A 27,513-nucleotide genomic window follows, 5' to 3' on the forward strand; every position below is an offset into this window, starting at 1 on the left:
ATGGAGGCAGAAGGTTTGGATTGGCTTCTGGTCCCGCTCCATCGGCTGGTTTCCTGGGGGGCCGCCGCAGCCATGGTTTTTGGGGGCGTGGTGCCGTACATCCCGCAGTACAGGGACATCAGGAGGACTCAGAACGCCGACGGCTTTTCCACCCACGTGTGTCTGGTGCTACTGGTGGCCAATATTTTACGGATACTCTTCTGGTAAGCTGGGCTTTGACCTGAGGGTGCCTGGGGAGATGGCATTCTCTTTTGGGGTTTGTTCCAGATGAGAGGCGAGGGTGGAGGTGTCTACTTCCTCAGAGGGGCCCATTCACACCTTCCGGGGGCTCAGGCGCCCATTTTACAGCTGGCTAATGTGGGACCTCCGCAGCCACTGAACTTCTTAGAATATTTCTCTGGAGAAGGTGGAATACTCTCAAATACAGTCTCCAGATCTGCCTTTTTGCCTGATGAGTGGCTTATCTGTATCTGATACTTCCTCTTTGTGAGCATTTCCTGGGACTGATTCTAGTGCTGGGAAGGGGCCCTCTGCCTGGCGGACTCTTAGCTGGTGTGGTTTTACTTTCCCCTGAAAGGAAGCCCAACCTTCTGGATGGTACTCAGTTGGGGACTGTCTTCTTGCTTCTCTCAAGCCAGCTTCCTCTTACTCTCATTTGTGTTCTGCGAGGAAGTTGAGGTTAGTTTAACAGTTGCTAAAGCAGACATAATTTGGAGGGTGAATTTTCAGAGGAAATGAAGAGAGAGCTATCATAGCCTCATCCTAAGGTTAAAGAGGTCTGGCATTTTTCCTTCTGATGGTCCCAAGGCTTCTGTGCTGATAGGAAGTCTTCATGAGGGTGGTCAGTTGAAGGGGCCCAGAAGAAAGGCTCAGGCAGTTCCCCGCTTTCTGGATGCAGTTTGAGTGATCATGTATCTGCCTTTTGCTAATTAGCATCCAACCAGTAGCACCAAGCCAACCTTAGTGAGGTATGATTCACACTAAGTAAAATGTCCCTGTTTGAAGTGTACATTCCAATGTGAGACTCCCTGAATTCATGAGCTGCAGGTTCTCTCTTTCTGCTCTGCCCTGGGCCAGATGCTGAATAGCCCTGGGAGTGGGTTTTGCCCCTGTCTGGGATTTTTAGAAGTCGAACTAGTGAGTTGAATCATGTAAGAATTTGGTGTGAAGGTTTGACCACTGCAGCAATGTTGGATACCTTAAGCTTTGTCTCTGGGCCAGGAGACTTCTGAGGAGGCTCTCACTGTTGTCTGAAGAAAGTTGTAAGACCACGTTTTGAAGATTTTTCCCTTCTTCCTCCTTGTCCCTTGGCTGAGGGTGGAGGTCCCTAGCTACCCCATGATGGGACTGGGTGCCCTGAAGTGGACTTATCTCAGGTTGAATGGAAATAGCTTCCGAGATAAAATTGTGTTCAATGATGTCGTTCACCTGGAGCATGAACAAGTGGGGCACACTCCCAGGCAGGCTTCTCAGTGCAGCCCAGGCACAGTGTCCAGACTCTGAAGGAGGGCAGGCTTGTCTTTCTCCAGAAAAGAGGAGAATCACATGAAGTTGATTGATGAATGGGAAAAAGTGCCCCTTTGAGTGTTTCCATCAGGATGCTGTTGTTCAGAATTTAAAAAAGAAAATACATTTGAGCATATGGGTGTGGGGAAGTCCTAAGTGAGGCCAGTGTCCTGGTGTTGCCTGGAGACTGCCCCTAGTGCTCCCAGGGGAGAAGTACACAGGAACTGGTGTCCTTGCCTTGGCGCTGGGGCCTCTGAGGCCCTTGATTGCTCTCCTAGGGGTTACAGGGCCACCTTCCTGGGGATGCCAGGCTTGTCTGCAGGTGTTCCTTTCTGTAGAAACACATACTGAGCTGTCCTGGGCTACTCAGGCTTCTGTGGTCACATATAGGCCCTGGCTCCCCAGCATGTTCCAGAAGACTGGGAGGAGGACCCAGAGGGTGATGGCCCTTCTCTGGTCTGCAGCCTTGCCTGCCCCTTCCCTGCTTCTTGCGCAGTGGGCCTGAGGGTAGTCTGCCACATGTCCCCAGTGCTGCTGAAGGACCTTAGAAACCCGGCTGGCCAAGGCCATGTGCTGATCCTTATATCCCTGGAGCCCCTCACAGCCCTGTGCATGTCTCCTTCCAGGCTCCGGGCCAGCAACCTCTGATCTTACAGATTTTGAGGATTTCCCTGATGTCAGGCATGGCCAGGGCCACAGGGCTTTTGCTTCAGCAGGAGTGATACTTGAAATGTACCACCATGCACACATGCAGGTGTATATGTGCCCCACCCCCCATGAACACTCAGAGTGGTTGTAGGTGGGGCAGAGTAGATGAAACTGGAGCCTGCTACATACCAGGATGGTGGTACAGCTGGAGGCTCCATGGATTTCACAGTGCTGGCTGGGATTTAGACCTCAGGCCTCCGATCCCCTGTGATATGTCCTACCCTTATTGAGAGCTGTTCTATAGTCCTGCAGGAAGGGGCTGATTTGAGTGTAAACTCAAGGATTCTGAAACTTATGTAACTCTCATGCCCTCATTTCTTACAATTTTTGTCACTTTGCAAAACTAGCATTCAGCAGATCACACTCCATGAAATGTCAATGTGGGATTTGGTGTTTGTGGTGTCAGAAGTCAGAAGTGCCATGTGATTATTTGGATCACATTTATAGGTCTGGGGGGGTGAATGGGCACGGTGGGCTGGGTCCCAGAGCCTTGTGATCTCATTATGGAATCTGTGAGGCACAGGTCGCATAGCTCAGCCTCTGCTGTCTCTTGCAGGGTTAGTTGTAAGAACGGAAACACTGTATGTGAGATGCAGTAACATTATGCTACTGAGTGATATCTTCAGCACTGAGGAGTAGCTATTAACTTTTTTTCCACTTGAGTTTTTCGATTACTGTGGAAGGTGGAGAAGCTGTCTGTAGAATAGATTGCAGGACTTTGTGTGCCCCTGGGGGCAGCATGGGCACCTGCACCCCACCAGAGCCCACTTGGATGGGGTGTTCAGAGTGGCTCTAGGAACAGGGCTGCTGGCCTTCAGAGATGCTGTGCTCACTCACATCCTCAGGCAGGAGAGCAGGAGCTGTTGAACACCTTGCCAGCCAGACTCATGAATCCTGAAAAGTAAAGACCAGCACCTTTCTATTTAAATTATCTTTTAAAAATTAATGATGTTGGGTTGTGGCTGTGGCTCAGCGGTATAGCACCTGCCTCGTGCATGAGGGGCTCTGGGTTTATTCCTCAGCAATACATAAAAATAAATAAATGAAGATATTATGTCCATCTGCAAATAAAAACAAATCTTTTTTAAAAGATTAATGATATTGAGCTTTGGTTTCTTTTTCTTTTGTCCTTTGTGTATTTTTTTGTGGGAAGTGTGCTTTTTGATGTTTTGTCTCCTACTTGGTCTGTACTCACCTGTAGTCAGCTAGCTGTATGTCCAGCTCTGTTCTCTCTGGCCCTGGGTGAGATCTGCTGGACCATCTTCTCTGTGGACATCAGTTAAATCTGATTGGTGGTATGGTATGGGGGGGTGCAGACTTCAACTGCTTTTTCTCCAGTTTTTCTAGTTGCTGTGTTTCTGTTGAACATCTATAAAATGGAAGTAGTCTTTTGGTCACAGTGGCCATTTGTTGAAGGGTCCCTGTTGAGAACTTGATTCAGGAATTCATTTTATTGTGCTGCAGGCTTACATAGTGACCCCTAGAGGCTTCCCACTCCCTCACCTGACTGCCTTGGGGTAAGTTGGATAGCCAGGTAGCTGGTGGAGAGCCAGCCTGAGAGCGACTGGTTGGCTCTGTATCCCCCGTAACCTTAGATATGCCCTACACTTCACCGGTCAAGAGACAGGTTTGGGGATGGAGGGTCCCAGGGACATGAGCTGCTGCAGCACATGACTACAGGCACACGTGGGCAACATGCCTAAGTCCACTGCACCAGCCCTTGCCTGTGACTCAGAAACCCCTGTTGCAGCTGCCTGTTTCCAGCCGGACCTCCTGGCCTGGGTCTGGCTCCCACACCCTGTCTTGTTCCAGCCTCTTCTTAGTTCCTCACCTGGTATTTCCCGGTGGCTTCCCAGGGAGGGCTCTGGTGACACTTCCTGGGCATGCACTGGCCCCCCATGTACCCTGTGCCTAGGTTGCTCTCTTCCTGCTTTCTGTGGATTCCATCTTGCCCCCCCGCCCGCCCCCACGGGAGACTCTCTGAGACTTTCCCAGCGGCCTGCCTGTAATCTGTCCCCCTACACACCCCTCCTCCCCCAGGCACACTTATTACCTGCTAGGCCTGCTGATCTGGGCAGGGCAAGATTGCCATGGTTCAGAGCCTTGGAGAGGCCTACTGTGTTAGGTTTCAGGTTGGCAGTGAACTGTGCTCCCGGTTTGGGCTTGTAGAAGCTGACTGGTAGCACACAGGTGAATCGGGGATCTGTTCTCTGTGTTAAGGGGACTGTTTTTCTCATGGACTGTGTAGAGCTCTCATACATACTCTTCAAGGCTAGAAGTCCAGGCCACATCCAGTTTTATCTTTTACCAGTTGCTGGGAGGAGTGTTACCACCAAGTTTTATAAAATGCTTTTTTTGATTTTAATTTATGGAGTGACTTTGGCATGTTCCTTGTCACAGTGGCAGACATTTCCTGAGCAGGTTTGGCCGTGGCTCCAGATCCTCAAGGCTCTGGGTGTGTGGGCCTGGGTAGTGGCCGCTCTGCCAGTTTTGCCCTGTGCTGAGGAGGGGCCACTTCCTGTGGGCGCTGCTCAGGAGCTGCAGTCACAGCCCTCCAGCTGCTGGTGCCCATGCTGGCCTCAGAGGTGACTTGTGGGCTGGGGCTGTGGTGTGTGAACTTCAGTGTTGAGGAGAGGCTGGGAGTTGGCAAGACATCCAGTGTGGTGTGTTGACCCCAAGTTCAGGGGAAATGCCTTTCAGGCCAAACTCTGAGGCATTTCTAGCTGGAGTGGTCAGGTCAGGGTGAGGGAGGAGGAGGCTTTCTTTCCTTCCTTCCTTCCTCTGGTGATTGAACCCAGGGTGGTAGCCCTGAGCCACATCCCCAGCCGTTTTTGTTTTTTATTTTGAGACAGGGTCTTACTGAGTTGCCCAGGCAGGACTTGGACTTGCCATCCTCCTACCTCAGCCTCCCCAGTCACTTGATTACAGGGGGCAGCTGTGCCCAGAGAGGGTAGGGACTTCTGAAGCCCACAGTCCCAGGTCTAGCCAGGGCGACGGTGATGGGGCTCACGTGTCACTTTCCATAGTGTTCTGGTGGTGTAGGGAGACCCCAGTCACACCAGCCTTGGATTGTGCTGCTGCCCTGCGTGGGCTTGTGGGCTGTGTTGGTGGAAAACCAGCAGGAACCTGAGCTGGCACTGGGCTGGTAGTCTGGGAGCGAGGGTGGCATGGTGCGGGGGGCCCGGGGTGGAGAGCCATGCCCTTAGCTGCCTTCTCTTCCAGTGGGAGAGGCTAGAGTTTGGAGAGAGTCCCTTCTCTTCCATGCACACTCTGGGTGCTCTGGTGACCTGCCTCCCAGGCAGAAAGCAGGGCTTCTGTGGCCTGGTAGAGGCAGGGGTCTCTGCATGACAGGCCTTGGCATCTGGGACTTACTGGGATGGAGAGCTAGGGCCTTCCTCATGGTGCCAGGTTCAGGTGGGATCTCCAGACTTCCTGGAGGGGAGAATATTGTGTGTGGAAAGGCCCATGGGCATGGAGCTCAGGGTCCCTGGCTGTCTGTCCTGGATCTCAAGGCCCCTCCCCACCTCAGCCTGTCTCACATGGAGCCTGGAAGAGGAGGCAGCAGGTGGCTAGTGCCATAGCGACCATGGATGTCTAAGGCCCTGGGGCTCTCTGTCCCCACTTACCTGCTGGCGCTGGCTGAGAGAGGCAGGCCTGGCCTGCAGCTCCTCCCTGACCTGTAGTCTCTGCTGCCCAGGTTTGGAAGGCGCTTCGAGTCCCCGCTGCTGTGGCAGAGCATCGTCATGACCCTGACCATGCTGCTGATGCTGAAGCTGTGCACCGAGGTCCGGGTGGCCAACGAGCTGAACCTGAAACGCCGCTCCTTTGCAGGTGGGTGCTCGGCAGCCTCTGGAAATGAATTCTTACTAAATCAACAAAAAAATCATCTCCTGCTCACTTGGTGAAATACAAGCCACTGTGTTATCTCAGCAACTTTCATTTCACCAAATAGCTGCTATCTGTGATGGACAGCAGTGTCTCAGCACTGCTCTGTCAGAGGGAAACGGTTCCAGGTAGGTCTCCTCACTAGAGGTCGGTGCGGCATTAACTCATCTCGGTGGCCTTTTTGCTGTGGCCACCAGGTGCTGTGCAGCATGGGAGCCAGAAGTATGTGTGTGTCCTGTCACAGAAGACGGGGCCTGGGGAGGCAGGGTTTCTGATGTTGGGTGCTGCCTGTGTGAGGCCACAGCCTTTGGCTCTCACCAGGAGGCTCCTTCACCCGGATTGGTACCACTTGTGGGGCGGGGCCGGCTCACGTCCAGCTCACGTCCAGCTCACACGGCTGAGAAAATAGAATGCACTTCCTCCTGCGTAAGAAGCTCCTCGAGCCTGGCGTTCTGCGATGCAGTCGCAGGCTGGTGGGCTTCTCGTGTGCAGGAGGGCAGGGCCTTACGTCGTCTCCCGTCCTGAGCTGAAGACGGCGCATGCTGTGGCTGGTCTGAGGTTGTGTAGGTGCGTGATCTCAGTGGTTGCTTACAAGATGATTTTCCCCAGAGTCATTTAGTTTGGGGTGCTGGGAAGTTGGAGTCTTGCCAGGTATTTTCATTTTTGGTCATTCTTCTCGTTGGCCAGCTCCTTCCTTCTCTTTCTCTGCATGTCTGTTCTAGAGTGAGATGAATGGTGCTGGTTTCAGTCTTGGTAGAAAGTGGGTCACCTTCTCTCTGTGAGGGAGGTCCTAGACCAATGAGTGTCACCGTAATTAGAGATGGCCACCAGGGCCATCTGTTTTCTGGTGTGTATCTGTCCTTTCTCCCCATCAGTGCCATCCCTCCTGAGTAGCACTCTCTGCCCTCTTGTGTGATTGCTGTCAGGTGTGCTGGGGCTCGTGCCAAGGGTGCTGCCCACCTTGCCTGGAAGCTGGGCTTCCTAGGGGCCAGCTTCAGTGTGAGCAAAGAGTCATGGTTTCAGGTCTTACTTCCTGCCAGCTTTGCCCCCTCTCTGTGTGGCCTGAGCTTCCCGTGGCAGGATCCATGTCCCTGAGTCTTGGCTCAAGACAGAGCAGGTGCCCTGCCTGGCTGGGGGATGAGGTGCCCTCAGTCATGTTCTCATGGGGGAATGCCAAAAGGCTGAGGGCGCACAGTAGCACCCAAGGTACCAAACAACAGCTGTGTTTGTGCTGCCCGTCTCTGAGCATCAGAGTAGGTTTTGTGACATGTGAAGCGTCAGGGGTTCTAGGGACTGAGGGTAGGTGGCATACAGCAGCATGTGCACTAGGAGGAGGGCAGGCCCGGAGCTTAGCATGGTCTGCCTCCAGAACCTGTGTCCCACAGCCCCTTCCTCAGGCTCCCAGCGGGTTCTGGTTCAGGTGAGGGCAGAGGGTCCCCGTCTCCTGGGGACCCCACGGAGGTCTCACAGGGAAGCCATGGGAATGGATCTCTGGCGAGCCTCCCTTTACATGTTAGTGATTCCTGTTGTTCAGTGAATTATTCCTAAGGACTGTTTCTGTTCTAACTGGGATTGAATTAAAATAGTGGCCCCTGTTTTCAGGGCTAGATTTCTGTTTTCCTCAGATTTTGTTGCTGTGGCCAAAATACCCTACAAGAACAGCTTAGAGGAGGGAAGGTTTATTTTGGCTCACGGTTCCAGAGGTTCAGTCCATGGTGGGCAACTCCATGGCTGTGGGCCCATGGCCAGGCAGGACATCATGGCAGAGGGCATGGAGGAGGAGGAAGCCAGGAAGCAGCCAGAGAGAGAGCTGGGAGTACTGGGGACAAGTATGTACCCCAAAGGCACACCCCCAGCCTCACACTCTACTTTCCTATAGCTACCACATTAATCCATTTTGATTATTAACCCATCAAGTAGATTAATTACAGCTCTCATAATCGAATCATCTTACTCTTGAACACTCCTTCGTTGTTAAGCATGAGCTTTCGGGGACAACTCATATCCAAACTGTAACAGGCTGGAGCCTGAAGTTGGAACCAGTGCTCCTGTGATGGGCAGAATACTGGCCACAGAGATGCCTGGGTCCTGGGACCCTCGCTGGCAAAGGGCTCTGCAGGTATGGAGGAAGTTGGGGTCCTTGTGGGGAGGTTGTCCTGTATTAATCCAGTCTGAGGGAGGAGGCAGGACCTCTGCCTGCTGACCCTGGGGCTCCTGACAGGCCATAGATCCTCTGTACTGAAAATTCCCGAGGTTTTCATCCTAAGCCCTTTTAGGGTTTGAATCCTGTTCATGTTTATGGTGTCATGTCCACTGTGTGTAAGAAGTGGAAGGATGGATGTATGGAAACCAGGAAACCTGTGCTGACGTGCTCACCATAGCGCTCCTCTTCCTGCCAGCGTCTGTACATCCCACACTAGGACCTTGGGTTGGAGTGTATGCTGGGGTTACCCAGGAACAGGGGTGGGTGATGCCTTGTGTCACGGCAGACTCAAGTCCTGGCACAGTGATCATGAGCCTGAGTAATTTAAGGAGAAACTTCAGAATGACCTTATTTCAATAGAATAGTCAGATGGCCTAAAAATAAAAGGTAAACATTTTCCCACCATCTTTTATAGGATTTTTAAATTTGAAGTTTGCAAATTCAATTTGCAAGGTGAGATTAAGGAAACAACGAAGGGCGGGTTCGATTTAAAGATCATGTATGTGTTGTCTAAGTGTGAAGAACATGTAGAGTGCACGTTTCGGGTGCGGCATTTTTGAGTAGCTCTGGTATCTGCAGGCAGTCTGCAGGGCTGGTGGTAGGGTCTGATTGCTGTTTGGTGTTTTGAGGTGGAAGTGGGGCTGTTTCCCGTGAGGTGAAATGCTTCCTGGCTGCACATGGTTCTGCCTGTCAGCCCCAGACCTGGGGTTGACTGGGTCTCTTCCGTCATGGCCCTGCCCCCCCCCCCCACGTCACCCCCATGACTTAGGAGCCATAGGAGTGACAGCACAGATCACCACCATCTTTGGCCCACTGCTTGCCATCATCTGAGGCTGCTTCCAGCAAGACATTTGCTGGAATAGGCTGGAGGGGCTGTAGGCTCAGAATTGCGCCTACTTAGAGTGCCCCCCAGGGATGGGTGTTGTGAGAAGGATGCCTCCTTGTGAGCATACTGCTGCCTGACACAGTGGAGCTGACTTCAGTCATTTTATTTATTGATTTATTTGAACCAGGGTTTGAACCCAGGGACACTTAACCACTGAGCCACATCCCCAACCCTTTTTGAGACAGGGTCTCACTAAGTTGCTTAGGGTCTCACTAAGTTGCTGAGGCTGGCCTTGAACTTGCAATCTTCCTGCCTCAGCCTCCTGAGTCCCTGAGATTGCAGGCATGGCCATCATGTGAGACTGCTTTTTAAAAAATTAACTTTGGGGCTGGAGATGTGGCTCAAGCAGTAGCGCGCTCGCCTGGCATGCGTGCGGCCCGGGTTTGATCCTCAGCACCACATACCAACAAAGATGTTGTGTCCACCAAAAACTAAAAAATAAATATTAAAAAATTCTCTCTCTCTCTCTCTCTCTCTCTCCTCTCTCACTCTCTCTTTAAAAAAAAAATAAATAAAAAAAATAAAAAAATAAAAAATTAACTTTGTTTATAATGTATTTTTTCCTTTTAAATTTGTCATAGGAGTTATTTGAATACAAAATTGTGGCCTGAAGTCAGGTGATTCGATTATCTGACATTTGCCCAGATCTTCGCACTCAGAGCTCCAGGGAAGAGCTGGTTGTTGAGGGGAGGAGCACCTGTCTGTGGTGGGGCCTCTGGGCGGTCATTCCGTCTGTGCGTGTGCTCAGAGCAGCAGTATTGGGACTGAAGGGGTGTGTGGGACGGTGCTCTCTGTCTGGCTCGGGCTCCCTGGGACAAGGCTCATCAGTCCTCACCTCCCTGGTCCCACCTGCTGCCACTGTCCCCTCCCTGTGTGCATGTGCTAGCCCAATGACTCTCTCCTGATGACTTTCTGCCTGTGCTGCAGGTTGCCCTGTTCCAGCCCACCCTGAGCTTCAGCCTCATCACCTGGTGCCCTGCTGTCTGTTACCCCAAACTGAGGACTCGAAGGGACAGTCAAGGTGGAGCTTGTCCCTACAGCTTGTGCCGTTGTCCTTAGTGTCAGCTAGGGAGGCCTGGAGGCTGAGGCTGGAAGCTGAGGCTCACTGACTTGCAGGTGCCCCTCCTCACTCCCTTCTCCTTCTCTCGCCTGGTGTCACCCGGGCCCTGGCTGGCACACCCACTGCGACTCCTCACAGGCCTGGGTTCCCTCACAGCATGGCTTCAGGTTCCCAGGGCGAGCTGCTTCTTTCTTGGGACCTAGTCTTGGAAGTCGACAGTCCACTTCCATGGCCTGAAGCCAGTGTACCTCTCCACCTGGCAAGGACCTTGAGGGTCTGAGGAAGCTGTGGGCAGACATGCTGCCAGCCACAGCAGGGTCCTGGTGCCTACTAGAGCCCTGCTCAGCATGGAGTACAGGGTTCTGGAAACATTCTCTGGAGTCAGCCTTGGACACTCCTCCCATCTGTCCTGCAGAGGTTCTCAAGTGTGGTGGCTCTGACCATCTGGCTTTCCAGGTGGGAAACGTTGGGTGGTGCAGGAGTGTCCAGGGGAATCCAGGGTGGGTGTTTTCTATGTCCTGGATCTGTCTTCCACCCCTGGGCTCTTACTCTTTTATTTATGTTTTATGCCAGAATGTCCCAGCATGTTCTCTCCCTTCCCCTTTCAGTGGATCTGATCTTTAGAAGAGGTGCCCGTGGGCAGTGAATTGGCCAAGTCCATGGTGCTGGGTAGTGACAGGTGGGAAAGCTGCCTGGGTGTGCTGCCCTTGGGTTGTGAGCAGAGTGGCATTGCATCTCGGCCATGGGGCTCCTCTGTGTTTGCATTTGCCTGTTTGTTGTGACAGCTGACTTTAAGGTGTTGTCCACCGTGGTGGGGCAGGAGCTCAGCTCCTAACACCCTCTGTCCAGCTGCTTCCCTCCAGGACCACATGAGGCTTTGCTGAGCTGTCTGGCATCCTGGCCATGGAGGGCAGTGCAGCAGGAGGATTGACCATGACTGACTTTGGGAGCCCCAGCTATCTCTGTACTGTGGCCTGTCTCTTTTATGTCGAGTCAGCTGTCCTTTGGTGGTGGACTGGTCACTGCATGTGTCCCAAAGCTATGCTATCAAGCAGCCTGTGGGTGCAGCTGGCACGCTGCTGGCCGGGGACTGGGTGGAGTTGGCCATGTGGCTGCCCCTGGGGCACCACATGGAAGCTCCATGCTGCCTGATTTTAGAGACAGTGACAAGGGGGTGATGGAGTCTTCGCCTTGTTTCCTCTGTTCACTTCCTTAGGATAATGGGAAAGGGTAGGCTTGGAGAATGGTTTAAAAAGTGAATTTCCAAAGCACAGAAATGGAATTCTTACAGTCCTTCTGTTCCAGTGTGTGTGTGTGTGTGTGTGTGTGTGTGTTCAAGAAATACACAAAGGGCTGGGAACCGCAGTCTGCAGTGTTAAAACCAGTCTGTTTTTGTCTTTCTCTTTCTTTCTTTCCTTCCTTCCTTCTTTCCTCCCTTCCTTCCATCTTTGTTCTTCCCTCTTTTTGAATGAAGCTGGAGACAGCAGGGATGAAGAGCCCAAAGCCCCGCCCAGGCGGTCCTATCTGGGTATGTACGCTGCATGAGGATGCCCCCATGTGCGTCCCTGTCACTTCTCAGCTTTGTCTGCCAGTTCTTCCTCTGTGCTTCCTCCCACGGTGCATGCTGTGTCTCCTGAGCTAACCAGCCCCTGGCTCTGCTGCCCCACGCATGAACCCTTCTTCCTTAGAAGCCCATCCATTTTCTGAATGGGGAGGAGGAGGTGGAGGGAGGAAGAAGGTGGAAAGAAGGAAGGAAGGTAAGGAAGGAGAGAATGAGGGAAAGGAAGGAAGGAGAGAAGGATGGAAGGAAGGAAGGAGGGAGGGAAAGCAGGAGGATGGAAGGTGGGAAGGAAGGAAAGGAAGGAAGGAGAGATGGATGGAAGGAAGGAAGGAAGGAGGGAGGGAGGAAGAGGCCAGTGTCTCCTTTCCATCCAGCACCCTTCACTGCTGCTTGGTGGAACTGACTCTTACATAACCTTACATAACCAGTTGCTTGTCTGTGCCAGTATCTGACGTCTGCTCACCCTAGCTGATCTTTAGTGGATTGCTTAGGATTCGCTGTGATCCTGTCATCTGTGAACACAGACTGCATCTTTTTTCCTGATCTGGCTATTTTTCATTTCCTGCTGGACTGCTTGGCTGGACCTGGTACTAGTGGACACCCCATCCTGCTCTGGGGCTTGTGAGGCCTTCATTCTTCTAGAGTGGTGTTAAAGGTTTGCAGGTGCTTGGCTGAAACTGTGGAGTGGCCACGTGGCCTTGGCTTTTCCTCTGATGATGTGGAGACCATTGGCTGACTGTGTGCTGAGCCACTCATAAATTCCTGGTGGTGTGTTAAATGCTTCTATGTGTTGCCAGGTGCTGTTTGCTCTAGGTGGGAGGGTATCTTGTGTCCATGTCATAAAGATGTGAGAGTGCAGTTTTGTGGCTACGACTTGGGACTCAGGGTAATAATGACTATAGGACGTGAGTGGGGAGGAGTTCCCTTCTACTCTGTTCCTTACATGAGTTTGAGAAGGATTTGCATCGAGTAGTCATCTGGGCATAGGGGTTTCTCCCGGGAAGATCTGAATGATGAACTCACACTCTGATACATGCAGGCCTGCTTTGTTTCTTCCTGCAGCAATGGCGGTTGCTTGTCTGTGCCAGTATCTGTCCACTCCCTTGGTTTCCCCACTGTAGGAGTGCTGCTCCCCTGCGGGATTCTGTCCATTCCCTCCATTTCCCCAGGTTTCTCCTGGTGGAGATTCATATGAGTGATTTTAGCGAGTGATTTCAGTGATTCCCATTTCCTTACAAATTTCTTCTGTGACCCTGTGTGTTTATGAGCATCTGCAACTTCCACCTGTTTGTGAATTTCTTGAGTTTCTTTTGGACGTTGCCTTCATTCTGTGGCATTTGTAGACCATCCTGTGCTGCCAGGCGCCGTCGGGTCTCTTCTGGAGAGCAGTCCAGGCTGGCTTGGGAGGGTGTGCCCGAGTGTTACAGAGCTGATACAGCTGTTTGAGTTGTCTTCCTTCCTTTCCCTTGTGGTTTTCCTGGTGTTCTGGGGTGTGCTGGTGGGGTGTGCTTGGTAGGTGCTGTCTCCATGGAGAATGACCCTGTCTCTAGTAGTGCTTTTGTTTCAAGCCTACTCTGGTATTGGTGGAGCCATGGGTTTGTGTTTGCTGTTTGAGTCGTGTATCTTTTTCTGTTCTTTTACACGTTTTTGTATCTGAATCTAAAGGGCATCCTCTGTAGACAGCACATAGGTCTTTAGGAAGTTTATTTTGGCATTCTGATTGCTTATTTGACTCACAGATACCGTTGATGTTTGAATTCATATCTGCAGTTTTCCTTCTGCCTTTGAAGTGCCTGGGTGTTTGCAGTTTCTTTTGTAACATTTTAATTCTCATGTAACATTTTAATTCCTTTAGTGATTTTTAGCTACATGTGAGAGTTACTTTCTTGGTAGTTGCTCTGAGGATTGCAGTATGCATTTTAACTCTCCAGAATCTACTTCAAACATAGCCCAGACTAATTTTAATGAGATACAGAAACTTTGCTCCTGTGCAGTTACTCCCTCTGTGGGAGATGAGGCTACACATTGTGTCCAGGTAGGTCACGCACCTAATGGTGCAGTGTTCTGACTGCTGCTTTATGTGGCTACACGTCCTCAGACATGAAGGCATGAGGGAAGAGAGAGAGCAGTTGTTGGTCTTCTGTGTCAGCCCTGCTTGCTCTGCCTCTTCCTTGTCCTCACTGTTAGAGTGACTGCCTCAGTCATCTTTCCAGAACACTCCAGCTGCCCACCTTGGGTGCTGGTGTCGAGGACCTCATGTGTCTGCAAAACAAGTTCAGGTTCTTTTCTACAGCTGCTCTTGAGCCGTGGGAGGAAAGCAGCACCTGTGCTTGTCTTTGGGGCGGGACTGTGGGTGCTGGCTCTCCCTGCGTGCTTCAGAGGCTTTCCTTCCCTGCAGGTGGGCCTGTTGACAACAGACAGTCCCCTTCCTGTCCTCTGGGGATTTTGTTCTCTTCGTTCTCTGGTTTTATCTTGCCCTCCTTTAAGCACAGGGGTTTTGCAGTGTAGACCGGGATTGATGATGCCTTCTTTCTGGTGCCTGGCCAACTGCCTGGGCACTGCTGCTGCTGCTGCTGAGAAGCCTGCGGTGACTCTCATTGGTGCCCTCTCAGGGGACTCCATTTCCCTGTTCTATTTTCAGGACCCTGGGTTTTTACTGAGTGTCAGCATTGAGACCGAAGTGTGGGTGTGGCTGTCTGGGTCTGTCGGGGTGTGCAGGCCAGTGTTCTCTCCTCGGCTGCTCCTCTCTCTCCTCCCAGCAGCATGCCTGTCGTATGTGCAGGACTGCCACTCTTCCTCTGTCTCATGCTTTGGGCTATGTCATCTTCAGTGATCTTTTTTTTTTTTTTTTAATATTTAAAAAAAATTAAATATTTTTATTACAATTTTATTTTTTTTTGAGAGAGAGAGAGAGAAAGAAAGAATGTTTTTTTTTAATATTTATTTTTCAGTTTTCGGCGGACACAACAACTTTGTTTTGTATGTGGTGCTGAGGATTGAACCCAGACCGCATGCATGCCAGGCGAGCACGCTACCACTTGAGCCACATCCCCAGCCCCACAATATCATTTTTATTTTATTTATTTATTTTTTATGTGGTGCTGTGGTTCGGACCCAGGGCCCCACACATGCTAGGCGAGTGCTCTGCCACTGAGCCACAGCTCCAGCCCCCCGTGATCTGCCTTTAAGGTCATGCTCCGCACCAGCTCCGTCTGCTGCCTGGTGCTGGCCGAGAGCCTCTGTGTGTGTGCTTCACCTGGACTCCCACTGGTTCTCCTCATCCTTTCTACCCCTTTATTGATGCTGTTGTTGGGTGCCATCATCGAGTGCCCTTTAAGTCTTTACGTTGCTGCAGTGTCCTTGGGTTCTGTGCACATCTGCCGTGACTCTCTTGAAGGCTTTTTTTTTTCCCTGCAGAGTCCAATGCCTCCCCCAAGGCTGTGGGTCCTGCTTTGCTGCTGCTCTCTGCTCTCTGTGCAGGCTACCTTTTCCTGTTCCTTTGTGTATCTCTATTTTGGATTGTTGCAGATGGACACTTTAGGTGGACGTTGGGGCAGCTGTGGACACTGACCCGGGCCGGGGAGGTTGCTGGCTGTCCTCTGGTTGGGGGATGGGCCTCTGAGTCCTCCTGTCGGTCTGCTGTGTGCATGGGCTCCTGGGTGGTCTGCCCCCCAGCGTCTGGGGCGCTGCACTCCTCCCACTGCAGCCATTGCAAGGTTGATTTGGGTGGTAACTGGGCAGGTGCTGCCGTGCTTCAGGCTGGTCTTTGAGGATCGCCCTGTCCTGGGAGGGCTCTTGCTGGCTGTGCCTCTCCTGGTCTGTGTGGTAAACTGAGCTGGTTCTAGGGCCTCCTTTCTCTTGCTTGCCATGCAGACCCTCCTGTTCCCAGGCTGCCCTGCTTCACTCTAGTCCCCACCCTTAGCGAGAGCATGGAGCTTGCAATTGATTACCCTGCTCATGGGGCAGAATCTTACACCCCTGCTGTGGAGCTGGCCAGGGCAGTGGTGAGTTCCTGAGATGACCCCTACCCTCAGAACACCTGGGGGCCCTCTGGTCTCTTCGGCCTGCACACACTGGTATGAACCCTGTGAGCAAGTCAAGGCCAGGATGGGTGCTCAGTTTTTCTGCCCTGTGAGTGGGGCTGAGAGGCAGTAGCAGAAGGGCTGCTGCTGCTCTTGGCAGCCATTGCCCTGTGCAGGTGATGGGGTAGAGGGAGCCTGCTATCTTGGCTGGACACTGGAGTGGTGCTTTGGTACACGGTACATGGGGTGGGGCGCACGTCATGGCCCAAGGCACACAGCTCTTCCCACTGCCGCAGTCTGGCTGGGCATAAAATAACCGAGCCACCACAAAAGCCTTGTAGATTCAAACAGCAATTCTTTATTCCCGAACTCTCACCGGCACTCTACGTGCATGCACGTTCTGGGGAAAATACACCCTCCACCGGGCTCTGCGTACCAAATACTCTCTGAATCCAGTGAGAACTCAATGGAAACTCAAGGAGCAGGTGCCTGAGGCAGCAGGATACACCCTATTCCCAGCAGAATCCACCCTAAACCTGGACCCACCCTAATCCAGCAGGATCCTCCCTAAACCCAGATCTGCCCTAATCCCTGAGCAAGGTCATTTTTCAAGACAAAACTCTCAAACATTCATGCAATGTCACTGCAAATGACCTGGTGTAATCGGAGGAAGAGACCACCAAGAGACCAACTCATGCAACAGCAAAAGGGGTTTATTGCAGATCCAGCGCGCTGGGGCTCCGTGCCCACTCGAGAAGGGAGAACGGCCAAGACCCCCGAGCAGGGGTTGAGCAGTGCTTAAGTACACTTTTTTAGGGAGGGCAGGGACTTTACATACATCACAGTCTCCTTTAACAAATCACCATACACCACGGGAAAATCAAACAACAACTCTCAAACATGATTAGTACATTCATTGGTGGGAACAGGTCGAGCGGGAGTGGTAGGTCAGTCCTAAGGAGGGGATACATTCAAACTGAATGCATCCTGAATGCCTACGTGCCAAACTGCACAGGGTCCAGGTTATTTAGCAACTAAATGGTCAGTACCGGGCATTGTCTTAACTGCCTCAGGAATTTCAGGTTCTGTGTGCAGTTCAGAAACTTTACAATACCTGGTCCTTTACATTTTAACTCAGGCTTTGCAGCTTAGAAACTTTACCCTTTCACTGGGTCCAAGGCAAGCCCATTTCCACAATGGAGAGTCCTCCCTCTAAGCAACATGGGGTAGGCGGACCAGGAAATTGCCATGCATCATTCCTATTTGGCTATGGCTCTCAGCATCCCACCACCATTTAGAAGGTTCTCTGGGGAACGTCTGCATGTGCTGATGTCCAGAGACCTCCTGTGTGGCTGCCTGTGGCACTTAGCAGCCGTGGTGTGTGTGACCCTTGAGTCCTGTTCTGGTAGTGCCCACTAGACTGCTGTCTTCAACCTGAAACCCAGGTCAGAGACACACTAGCCTTCTGGTCCACTGTGGCAGCAGGGATGATCTCAGCAGCTTGAGGTTCTGTGGTGGTTTGTGTTGGGCAGCTTGGGCACCATTCCAAGTTCTGCGGTTGAAGTGAGCAGCCCCAAGGCCTGGCTGGCCTCCTGGGGTCATTTCTGCTGCACGACAGCATGCTGCTCAGGCCACACTGCTCAGACTGTGGCCCGTCGGCTGGGGTGGCACCAGCTGGCTCTGCAGGGCAAAGGTGCCAGGACGGGACAGGGTGGGGGCGAGGAGAAAGAGGGCAAGGCTCCTGAAGTGAGGGGCCACAGAAGGCACCAGATCACTGCAGCCTGAGAGGGGTCTCCTCTTTCGGTCCCTGGCTCTTCCTCACAGTGACGTGCAGCCTTAGATTGGGGCTAGCACGCTGCTTGGCAGTTGCCATGTCCTGTCTGACCTGGGGCCTGAGAGCTCTTGGTCCTGGGTCTTCTCTGGAGCCGCCCTGGTGGTTCAACATGGGCAGTGCCAGCCCCTGGTCACTTGGAGTCCATCACTGGGAATGGCAAGTCTACATCTCTGTCCTTCCCATGTCTGCTGCAGGAGAGGCTGGTGCTGGCTCGGGATCATGGACACAGGAGGCCAGCAGGCCATTTCTGCCCCTTTTGCAGCAGGTCCTGCTGCTGTCTGCATTGGACTCTCTGGCTATACTTGACTTGGCACTGCCCCGTGCAAGGCTCAGGCCCACATCCCTCAGAGTCCCTCCAGGTGAGGCCTCTGTGCCTGAGCCCTGTACCACCCATGCTTGGGCCAAGTCCACCATTCTCACTGGGCTGTGGCCGCAGGGGGCTAAGTGGTGGCTGTGGGCAGAGCTGACCCTACAGCTCTGTCCCTGCTCAGCTGGAGTCAAAGGGAGATACCGTGGGGCAGCTGGAGCAAGGCCATGTGCCTGTCTGACCAGGTGGGGAAGCAAGGGGAGCTCTTTGATGGGTTTCTCCCTGAGAACTGGTTTTTATTTTAAAACATATTGAAATAGGTTAACATGGCAATACCATTTTTTTTAACTATTTGAAAATAATCATTTCCTAAGCTCAGGGAAATTCCTGTTGACCTCTGCAGGAGACCTGGTGTCTCAGGAGAGGGCCCGTCAGAGCACCAGTTATTTTTAAAAATAATTTTTAGTTATAGATGGAGGCAATGTCTGTATTTTGTTTATTTATTTTTATGTGGTGCTGAGGATCGAAAACCAGTGCCTCACGTGTGCAAGGCAAGCGCTCTGCCACTGAGCCACGACCGCAGCCCGCACCATGTTTTCTTGTCTCCTGGCAGCCCAGGACCCTGGTCAGCTCCCACCTTTTCTAACTTTGGCTCATTGGGCTTGGTCAGACTGCTCTGTGGTGGGTCCCTGGAGGGTGTCCTTCATGGGGCCTCCCCTAGTTGGGGAGCGCTCTTCACATCTGGTCCTCGCCTCGTGCCAGATAGCCCCTTAGACGGCACCAGCCTCCCGGCTTCGGGGCGCCTGTGGGATGGGGGTTGGGAGCTCTGGCAGGACCCCTTCTCCAGAGCCTCCATGCCTGGAGCGCGGGATCCGCTGCGCACACAGCCCCAAGTGGTGCGGCTGTACGCGCGGGTCCCTCCACTCTTTCCAGTGGCTTTTGGCCTCTGAACACCGCGCCGCTGCCCCGCAGCAGGGGCTGAGGAGAGAACCCCTCATCCTGTCCTCCACTAGCTGCTCCCAGGGCCATGAGAAGGCCTCTGCTCGACGTGGCCTGGACCCGCCGCACGAGGGCGCCCGTCGACCGCCGCAGGACTGCCGCCGACTCTGGTTGCCCGTTGGAAAATTGCGCTGTCACGCTGTTAGGTGTCACTGCTGGTGCCTGGCCCCAGGGCCCAGCCGCAGGCGACCACTTGTGAGGGTCGGACTCCTGCCTGGACCTGGGTCCTGACTGCTCCCCACGGTTGAGAGGCAGGGTCTCTGCCACTCTCTTCTTTGAGTGGACAGATGCAGTCTTCCATTTAGAGAACTGCCTGCCAGTTGCAGAGCTGCAGAGCTGTGGGTTGTGGGGGGTCCTGCAGTACTGCCGACCCTAGTCCTCTGGGTCCCACAGGGCGCCCTGTGCAGAGGCAGGAGGTGTGGGGGACACCAAGGCCCTCTGTAGCTGGTCAGAGCTGCTCTTCAGGGACCAGCAACCTCCTCCCCCTTTCGACTGTGATGTTCATGATTTAAGAAAATGGATAGGTCCCTACCCTGAGCCTGGGAAGGCTGTGCCCTGTGGAGGTGGAGGCCCCCCTAGCTGGCCTCTGTTCAGGTGCCCCTCTTCAGGGGAGTGTGGGAATGCTGGGGGAGGTAGGAGTGGCCCTAGCCCCCACCCTCGTTGGTGTGTTCCTCCTGTGTGCCCAGGATGGGCCTGGGGACCTAGTGCCTGCCTAAAGCCCAGGTTCCTAGAAGCCCCCTGTGCCAGGAGCCGCCCAGGAGGTGCAGGTGCATCCTGAACATGGCCAAGGCTCTACCAGGAGTAGCTTCCTGTAGTCTGCCTTTCCCCACAGTAACCCTGACCTGCTCATGTACCTGTCCCCAGCCTGTCACCTGGTTCCTGTTCCCCTGCTGACTTGGACCTGGCCGGCTCAGCTCCCGTCTCCCTCCTTACTTGCCCCGACCTGCTCACCTGGCTGAGTAGCTCTCTCCCTCTTGCCCTAGATTTTGACCCACACCACTTCTGGCATTGGAGCAGCTTCGGGGACTATGTGCAGTGTGTCCTGGCCTTCACTGGTGTGGCGGGCTATGTCACCTACCTGTCCATCGATTCGGCCCTGTTTGTGGAGACTCTGGGCTTCCTTGCAGTGCTGACCGAGGCCATGCTGGGCGTGCCACAGCTGTACCGAAACTACTGCCACCGCTCCACAGAGGGCATGAGGTAGGGGCACGTGCGGAGTGTCTGTGGCACCGTGAGCTGCAGATGGGCATGGGGGCATTGAACACAGGGGTCTTGGCTGTTCCGAGCAGGTATTTCAGGTGGCAGGGCTGGAGGAAGTGATCGTCTGTCAGGGGATGAAGAGCTCTCTTAGGCTGTGGAGAGCTGGAGTGGCAGGTGCCAATGGCACAGGATGGGCAGGACAGACCCTGCCCACAGAGCAAGCAGGTAGTCAGGGCAGATAACCCTCAGTGGCGCATTGCCTCCTGCTGCTGATCTCCAGGTGGAGGTGAAGGATCTGTTATCAGACAGGGCTCGACTGAGGGTGCTGCTTGCACCTGGCAGGACAAAGCCCCATGTGACCGACAGACCCCAGGTGATGGTAGCATCAGGGGATGGGTACCTGGTGAGCTCCTGGCAATCCCCACGTGTTCACTGGAGACTCTGGAACAAAGCAGTTTGTCGGAAACACATCACCTGGTGGGGAGGGGCGAGGACGCAGCTTGCTGAGTAGCTCAGCACCTGGTCTTCCCAGAGGACCCCGCCCCATGCCTTCTTTGAAGACCCTGCCCACTCCTCACTGAAGACACCCCAGTCCCCACTCTTGCTCAGGTATTACCCACCGTCAGATCTATTTTATTTCTGAGAAAACAGAATTGGTGGAAGGGGAACCAAGTGGACTTTCCCTGGTTTAAGGAGTGGCCCAGGATGGGATGGAGGTGGGGCTTGGTGCACAGATGGAGGTGTGACCTGGGTGGGGGGTGCAGGTGTGCTCAGGGCTGAGGGGTGTTAGTGCAGATCTGGGCTCTGGCCTGCTGCAAAGCTTTGGAGGGGCCAGTTGGCCCATGTGACCACCGCGAATCCAGACTGCTGGGGTAGCCAGAGCCACAGGTTGGCCGGGAGGCTTCCTCACCGTGGGGCTGGGACCATGAGGACCCAAGGCTCTGGTCAGCGGTGATGCCACCCCCAGGAGCCAGACGGGAGAAGGAGGTGTGCAGAGTGGCTGTGCCCACTCTGGGTATACACATGGGGCTGGAACCATGAGGACCCAAGGCTCTGGTCAGGGGTGATGCCACCCCCAGGAGCCAGACGGGAGAAGGAGGTGTGCAGAGTGGCTGTGCCCACTCTGGGTAAACACATGGGGCTCGTGGCAAGTGGCTGTGGAGCTGGGTCTGGGCTCGTTTATGATGTGTGTGTACACATGTACCCTCGTGTGAATACATGCACAAAGGCACCCATACCACATGTGTGCAGAGAGGAATGCACATGCAGGAGTGCGTCTGGAGACATGGTCTGACCTACATGCACACACAGACTTGTACATACTTTGTATATCATGGAGCAACTGCTAGAGTTTTTTTTGAATAATGTTTTTCCTTTTGAAAAATATGAAGATGTTGTGGGTTCAGTGCCAATTATAGGAAATGATGAGCCTTTGAAAAGACATTACTAATTAGTGCAGCAACCTGAAAGGCAGATTCTGTGGGGATATTATTTGCATTTGACTTCCTCCAGTTTTTATGAGATTTGAAGACTGTTCCCTAACAAGTAATTATTGGAGTGGGAGTGGGATTTTGTAAGAGATAAGAGGGGGCTGAGCATTCCAAGACCTTCAACAGAGGAACGGGTTATTGTTGAAGAATGGAAAGGGCTGTGTGGGGAAGGCATCCAGGCATTCGAGTGCAGAACCTGGAGGTAGAGATGGTGCAGGCTGGAGGGAGGTGCAGGTGCCCATTGCAGGGCCACAGTTAGTGACCATGGAGGCTATGTGAGGAGGAGGAGACCAGAAGCAGCAGGTGCAGGTCACCCTCCTCGGCCATGCTGTTCATCTGGCCACTCTGCCGAATCCAGCAGGACTCTGGGCTCTCGCCATTGAGCTGCATGCACCCAGAAGCTGGATTCTGTGTCTGATCCCACATGGGCCTCGTCTTGGTCTCCTGAGCAGACCACTTGGATCTGCAGCCTTTTGGGAAGTAGAGCATTTCCCCCTAGAGCACATCTGCCTCATCCTCAGACCTCCGCCTAGCGCTTGGTGACAGCTGTGAGTGGAAGGTGCTCTGCAGGCCCATGATGACCCCTCACACAAAGCCCACGGCCGCCCTCTGACAAGGGGCTGGGACACTTTAGAGCTGGCCTGTGCCATAATCCAGCGCACCTCAGTGGCCTCAGCAGAGCACTGTGTCCAAGGATTAGGTACCGTCCTCAGGCGGCAGCTGGTTTGTCCGCCCCAGCTGGCCCCACCAGCCACGCCGGTCTCCTGACGGTGGCTCTGGAGCTGTGCAGTTGCCCAGCATGGTCCCGTGCCGGCTCCTCTCAGGCAGCAATCTTCAGGGTCCTTGGAGACCTAGGTGTGTTGGTGCCATTGCCGTCTATGCTGTGACATCATCTGTGCAAACACCACGTGTGGCTCAAGCACACTCCAGTTCACGGTCACCCGGTGCTCAGCCACCGCAGGCTCTTTGGAACAAAGTTGCCCTGAACATCCGTGTGCGGGTTTTCATGTGGACTCATGTTTTCCCCTCTGGGGCAGAAGGTGGGCCTGCGAGGGCTGGATCACGTGGTGACTGAGGGCTGAGGGAACTGCCACCCTGTCTCTCTGGTGGCTGCACCACCTCATGTCCCTGCCACCCTGTGAGGTGAGGTCCTCGTGCCCCTCCAGCCTTGTCTGTGCCTCTGGCCACTGCGGCAGGCATGTGGGGTGTGTCGCTGCGGCTTCAGTTTGCATTTCCACGGTGGCCCTGACGTGGAACATCTCTTCAAGTGCATGGGTGCTTCCTTCTTGGAGAGTGTCTACTTGGCTCTCTGCGTTTTGTAAGTTGGTCGTGTGGTGGTTTTTATTACTGAATTGTAAGAGTATATATTCTAGATAGTCAACCTCACCAACTGTATGATTCACAAATATTTCCCCCACCATTCTGTGGGTGGTCTTCTTGCTTTCTTTCTTTTTTTTTTTTAAAGAGAGAGTGAGAGAGGAGAGAGAGAGAGAGAATTTTTAATATTTATTTTTCAGTTCTCGGCGGACACAACATCTTTGTTGGTATGTGGTGCTGAGGATCAAACCCGGGTCGCACGCATACCAGGCGAGCGCGCTACCGCTTGAGCCACATCCCCAGCCCCTTCTTGCTTTCTTTATGCTGTCTCTCACAGCAGATTTTACCCATATAGTGCAATGCAGTGTGTCTGCCCGCCCTCCCTTCCTCCCTTCCTTCCTTCCTCCCTCCCTCCCTCCCTCCCTTCCTCCCTTCCTCCCTCCCTCCCTCCCTCCCTCCCTCCCTCCCTCCCTTCCTTCCTTCCTTTTCATACTGGGGATTTTTTTTGGCACCCAATGGTGCTTAACCACTGAGCAACATCTGAAGACCTTTTTTTGTACTTCATTTAGAGACAGTGTCTCAAGGAATTGCTGAGGGACCCAAGTTGCTGAGGCTGGTTTTGAATTTGCAGTCCTCCTACCTCAGCCTCCAGAGCTGCTGCAATCACAGGCCTGCGCCACCGCCCCCTGCTGCCTGCCTTTTCTTTCATCTCCTCTGAGAGAACTTGGCCTAACACAGGTCACCTGACAGGAGGGCTGGGATAGCCTCTTGGGGGTATCGTTGGGTGGGGTTCAATGGTTGGTGGAAAGTGGGGCCTGTCCCTGGTGTGCTGGGGCAGGATGGGTGGCGTGCCTGTGGGAGGGAGGCAGCTGAGCAGGCCTGGCCCTCATCTCCTAGACCTGGGGCCTTCCCAGTGGCTACCTGGGACAGGATCAGGTGAGGGGTGTTTCAGGAGTGGTGATCTGGCAGCCAGTTTGGAGGAAGCCTGCTGGAGCCAAGAGTGAGGCTACGGGAAACCAGGAGGTGTAGCTGGGAGCTGCAGCTGCCCCTGGCCACCAGCCACCAGAGGGAGCTGCAGACGGGAAGCCCCGTCCCTGGAGCTGCCAGGCCCCTCCCTCCCTGCTTCAGTTCCCCTAGGCAGCTGAGCCTGACGGTGGGCATCCTGCAGTCTGGGGGCTCCTGGGTGGGATCTGGGCCAGCTGAGTGTCTGCTGTCTGGGGACAGAGGGACTTGCTTTGGGTGGGGCTTACCACCACGCTGAGGCCAAGTGTGCACTGCGGACCCCCTGGATGGCAGAAGTAGTGGACTTGCTCCTTGTTCTCACAGATGGTGCTGGGGTAAAGGATCACAGAGACCCAGTGGGAGAAAGAGGTGGAATTCATCGTTTCCATCAATAATGCACTGAAATCAAAATCCCTGGGTCCCAAGCTTGGTGGCTGTGGCTCCCAGTGAGCAGGTCCTTTGGGAGCCTGACCTGCTCCAGCTAGTGTCAGGGTAGCTAGTGTCAGGGCCTCTGGAGGCTGGGCTTGAACACTTGCCCCCACAATGGGGGGTCAGGAGAAGCTGTCGCCTGGGGAGCGGGGGTGAGGGGTCCAGGAAGCCATGGTGTCAAGCTCTGGAGCATACCTGTGCATCCGGGGCCACTCAGAGTGAGGGTACCGGCAGCTGGTTGGGACAGGACAGGTGATCCTGGGATCAAGGCTGCAGCTACACGCCCTTCTGCCTAAACCCAGTCCTTCCCAGGCTTTGGAGTTAGCCTCATTGGACCTCATCCTACTTACTGTGTGACATTGGAGCAGTTACTTAACCTCTCTGCTTACAGGGGTACACAGACCACCTCTTGGTGTTTTGAGGCTGGCTGGTGCACAACCCCTACGTGCAATTATGAGGATCAGGCCTTTGCCCTGGGCCTGTGTCAGTCCAGGCTGTTTGCCCAACATGGTGCCAACCCACCCCAGGCTCCACTGGGTCCCCACCTCAGTAGGCCACAGCACATCCCCCATTTCCCTGGATCATACTGATGACCTCCCTGTGTGTCCCTGTCCTCCTGGGTTCTGTGTCCCTGTCCTCTGACTTCCCTCTTGTGTCTCCACAGCCTCAAGATGGTGCTCATGTGGACAAGCGGGGACACCTTCAAGACAGCCTACTTCCTGCTCAATGGTGCACCCCTGCAGTTCTCAGTCTGTGGCCTGCTGCAGGTGCTGGTGGACCTGGCCATCCTGGGGCAGGCCTATGCCTTCGCCTGCCACCCCCAGAAGCCAGCCCCCCACACTGCACACCCTGCCAGTGCCAAGGCCCTCTGAGGCACCAGAGACAAGACTGTGTGATCCTGGCTGTGGGCACTAGTCATCCTGTGCTCCCACGCCAGGGCGGGTGGGCCCAAGGCCACACCAGGAGCAGGCTGGGTGTGGGTGGAGGTGAAGACCTGGTGCCAGGTTCTCCACCAGCCTGCGTGAGGGGTGGGTGCTTGGGGTGGCTGGGGACAGGCCAGTCTGGCACTGCCCATGAGGACGTGGGCACGGATCTTGCACCCAGGGCTAGCTCCCAGGCATGTTCAAGTGACAGGAAACTGTCTCCTGCGTCTTCTCAGATGCACTGGCCTGACCTGAGAGGCTCAGTCAGGAAGGAGGGTGGTAGGGCTCAGCAGCTTCCCTGGGCAAGCCTGGGGAGAGGGGGCCCTGCAGACCCCGGGCAGAACCTGTGGCTGCCAGGACGGACAGCAGGCCAGGGTGAGGGTCCCGGCTGCTGGCGGCCCATCCCCATGCTGTCCCCACCTACCCGCTGCCACTGTCGCTGTGCCTGCCTGATGGGTCGCTGGCCTGACACCACCGCCATGTTCCCCTTTTCCATGCCACACCGGTGACGTGTGCTTGGCAGCCTGTGCCCATCCGGTCACTCCCTGCCCTGAGAGTTCTGGATGCTTCTGTGGACTCCCACAGGCAATGACTGCCTTCTGCCGGGCAGAGGGGCCACCCCCATGCAGAGGCCGCGGCAGGCTGTGGTCAGCGCCACGCTCGTGATGGCAGGCCGCTCTGGTTGCCAGGAAGCCACAGCACAATCCCTGCCGGGCTTCCCTCGGATTCAGTGTCTGAGTGAGGCTCTTGCTTAGCTCTGTGGCTGTAAGATGCTTTGAAATGTTTATTTTTAAAAAATGAAGGTAGATGTCTGTAGTGGTAATTGCTTCTAAATTAAAATGTCACCGACCGCAGGTTCGGAGGCTGCTCATTGAATGTACCTCAGCTGGCTCCGAGTCAGACTTCTGTATGCCTAGGTGGGGCCAGCATGGGGGTGGGGGGTAGGTGGCCTGGGAGGAGGCACTGTCGTGGCGCTGGGGACCTGTGCAGGTGCCTGTCAGTTAAGCCAGAGTTCCCACCACACCTGGATGGTCACCCCCTTTCTGCTGATTTTTGAGCTGAGGCCTGTGCAGTGAGGGGGTTGTCTGCACCAGGTAGAACACCTGGTGGCTCTGGCTCTGGCAGTGGGGAGGCTGAGGTGTGGCAGCCCCCCTTGGCCTCATGGGCACAGTGCCCGGCCTCCATTCAGATGGCCTCACTGGGCCCCTGCCACCCCTGTCCTGTGGCTGGCGGCGGCCCTCCACAGGACACATGCAGAGTTGGGAATAGGTCTCCACATGGCTCTTGAGGTGGTGGAATGGCCACATTTCTCAGCTCAGCCGAGTCGCAGCTGCCCTCAAAGATTCCTACCACTTTAACAGCAGTGCCCTGACGAAGGGGTGACTCACCACTGCTCTGGCCAGACGCCGGGCAGGTGTTCATCAGAATGTGAGGAAGGGGCTGGTGGGAATCTAGGGAATTCACGCCCCCTGAAAACAGGCAGGGAACTGAGCCGGAGCCGCGGAGCCAGCCCGGAGCCCTCCTGTGAGGACAGCCATCTGGCAGCTTCAGAGCCCAGGGTCAGGCCAGAGCTCAGCGGCAGCTGTGTCCCTCCCCCTCCACTGTTCTCAGCAGAGCTGGCCAATGTCCTCTCCTTTCTGGTGACCCGGGGGCCTCTGGTGCTCCCAGCCTGGTCCTGGAGTCTCCTACAGATGCCTTTGGTCCTCTCCTGCTACTTACCTGGCCTCCCAGGACAACCACCTGGGTTTATTTCGGGGGTCCTCATGGTAAAGGTCAGCGTGCCTGCACAGCGGGAATCGTCTTGTTCCTGGAGGAGGAGGTGAGGGCTTCATACAGGCCTGATGCGTGAGGCTGCCTGGGTCTGTGTTGCCAGGTACCACCCTCTACCCCTTTCATCCTGTTGCCGTGAGGGCAGTTCACCTTGCATTGGCTCCCCAAGTGTCGAGGGACACGAGCCAGAGGGAGGAGGTTCTGGCTCTCAGGTGGACTTACCTGTTCCCTGCATTTCCTGTCCTCACCACACCTGTTCCCCATAACATGTGGCCCAGTGGGGAGGAGAAGAGTAGCCTGCCCAGAGTACAGGAAGAGGGGCTCAGCAGCCCCAGGTCCTCACCTTCCAGACTGGCCAGGTGGCAGGTCTCAGGCCAGGGTGCCACATGTGGCTGGGCCCATCTTGAACAG

General features: G+C 54.4%; 1 protein-coding gene across 5 annotated transcripts; it reads left to right on the plus strand.

The window, feature by feature from the left end:
* Slc66a2 (solute carrier family 66 member 2) lies at positions 1–26,212 on the plus strand. Of its 5 annotated transcripts, XM_021732505.3 has the most exons (6): positions 1–203; positions 5,912–6,045; positions 11,723–11,776; positions 17,860–18,024; positions 19,955–20,171; positions 25,074–26,212. In XM_021732505.3, the coding sequence occupies exons 1-6, from the start codon at positions 1–3 to the stop codon at positions 25,279–25,281; spliced, it is 981 nt and encodes a 326-aa protein (XP_021588180.2). In that variant the 3' UTR covers positions 25,282–26,212. The 5 variants fall into 5 exon arrangements, with proteins under 5 accessions (XP_021588180.2, XP_021588179.1, XP_021588181.1 ...); XM_021732504.3 differs by lacking the exon at positions 17,860–18,024; XM_021732506.3 differs by lacking the exons at positions 17,860–18,024; positions 19,955–20,171.
* The last annotated feature ends 1,301 nt before the right edge of the window (positions 26,213–27,513 follow it).

The sequence above is a fragment of the Ictidomys tridecemlineatus genome, chromosome 13 (genome assembly GCF_052094955.1).
Source record: "Ictidomys tridecemlineatus isolate mIctTri1 chromosome 13, mIctTri1.hap1, whole genome shotgun sequence".
Classification (NCBI taxonomy): Eukaryota; Metazoa; Chordata; class Mammalia; order Rodentia; family Sciuridae; genus Ictidomys; species Ictidomys tridecemlineatus.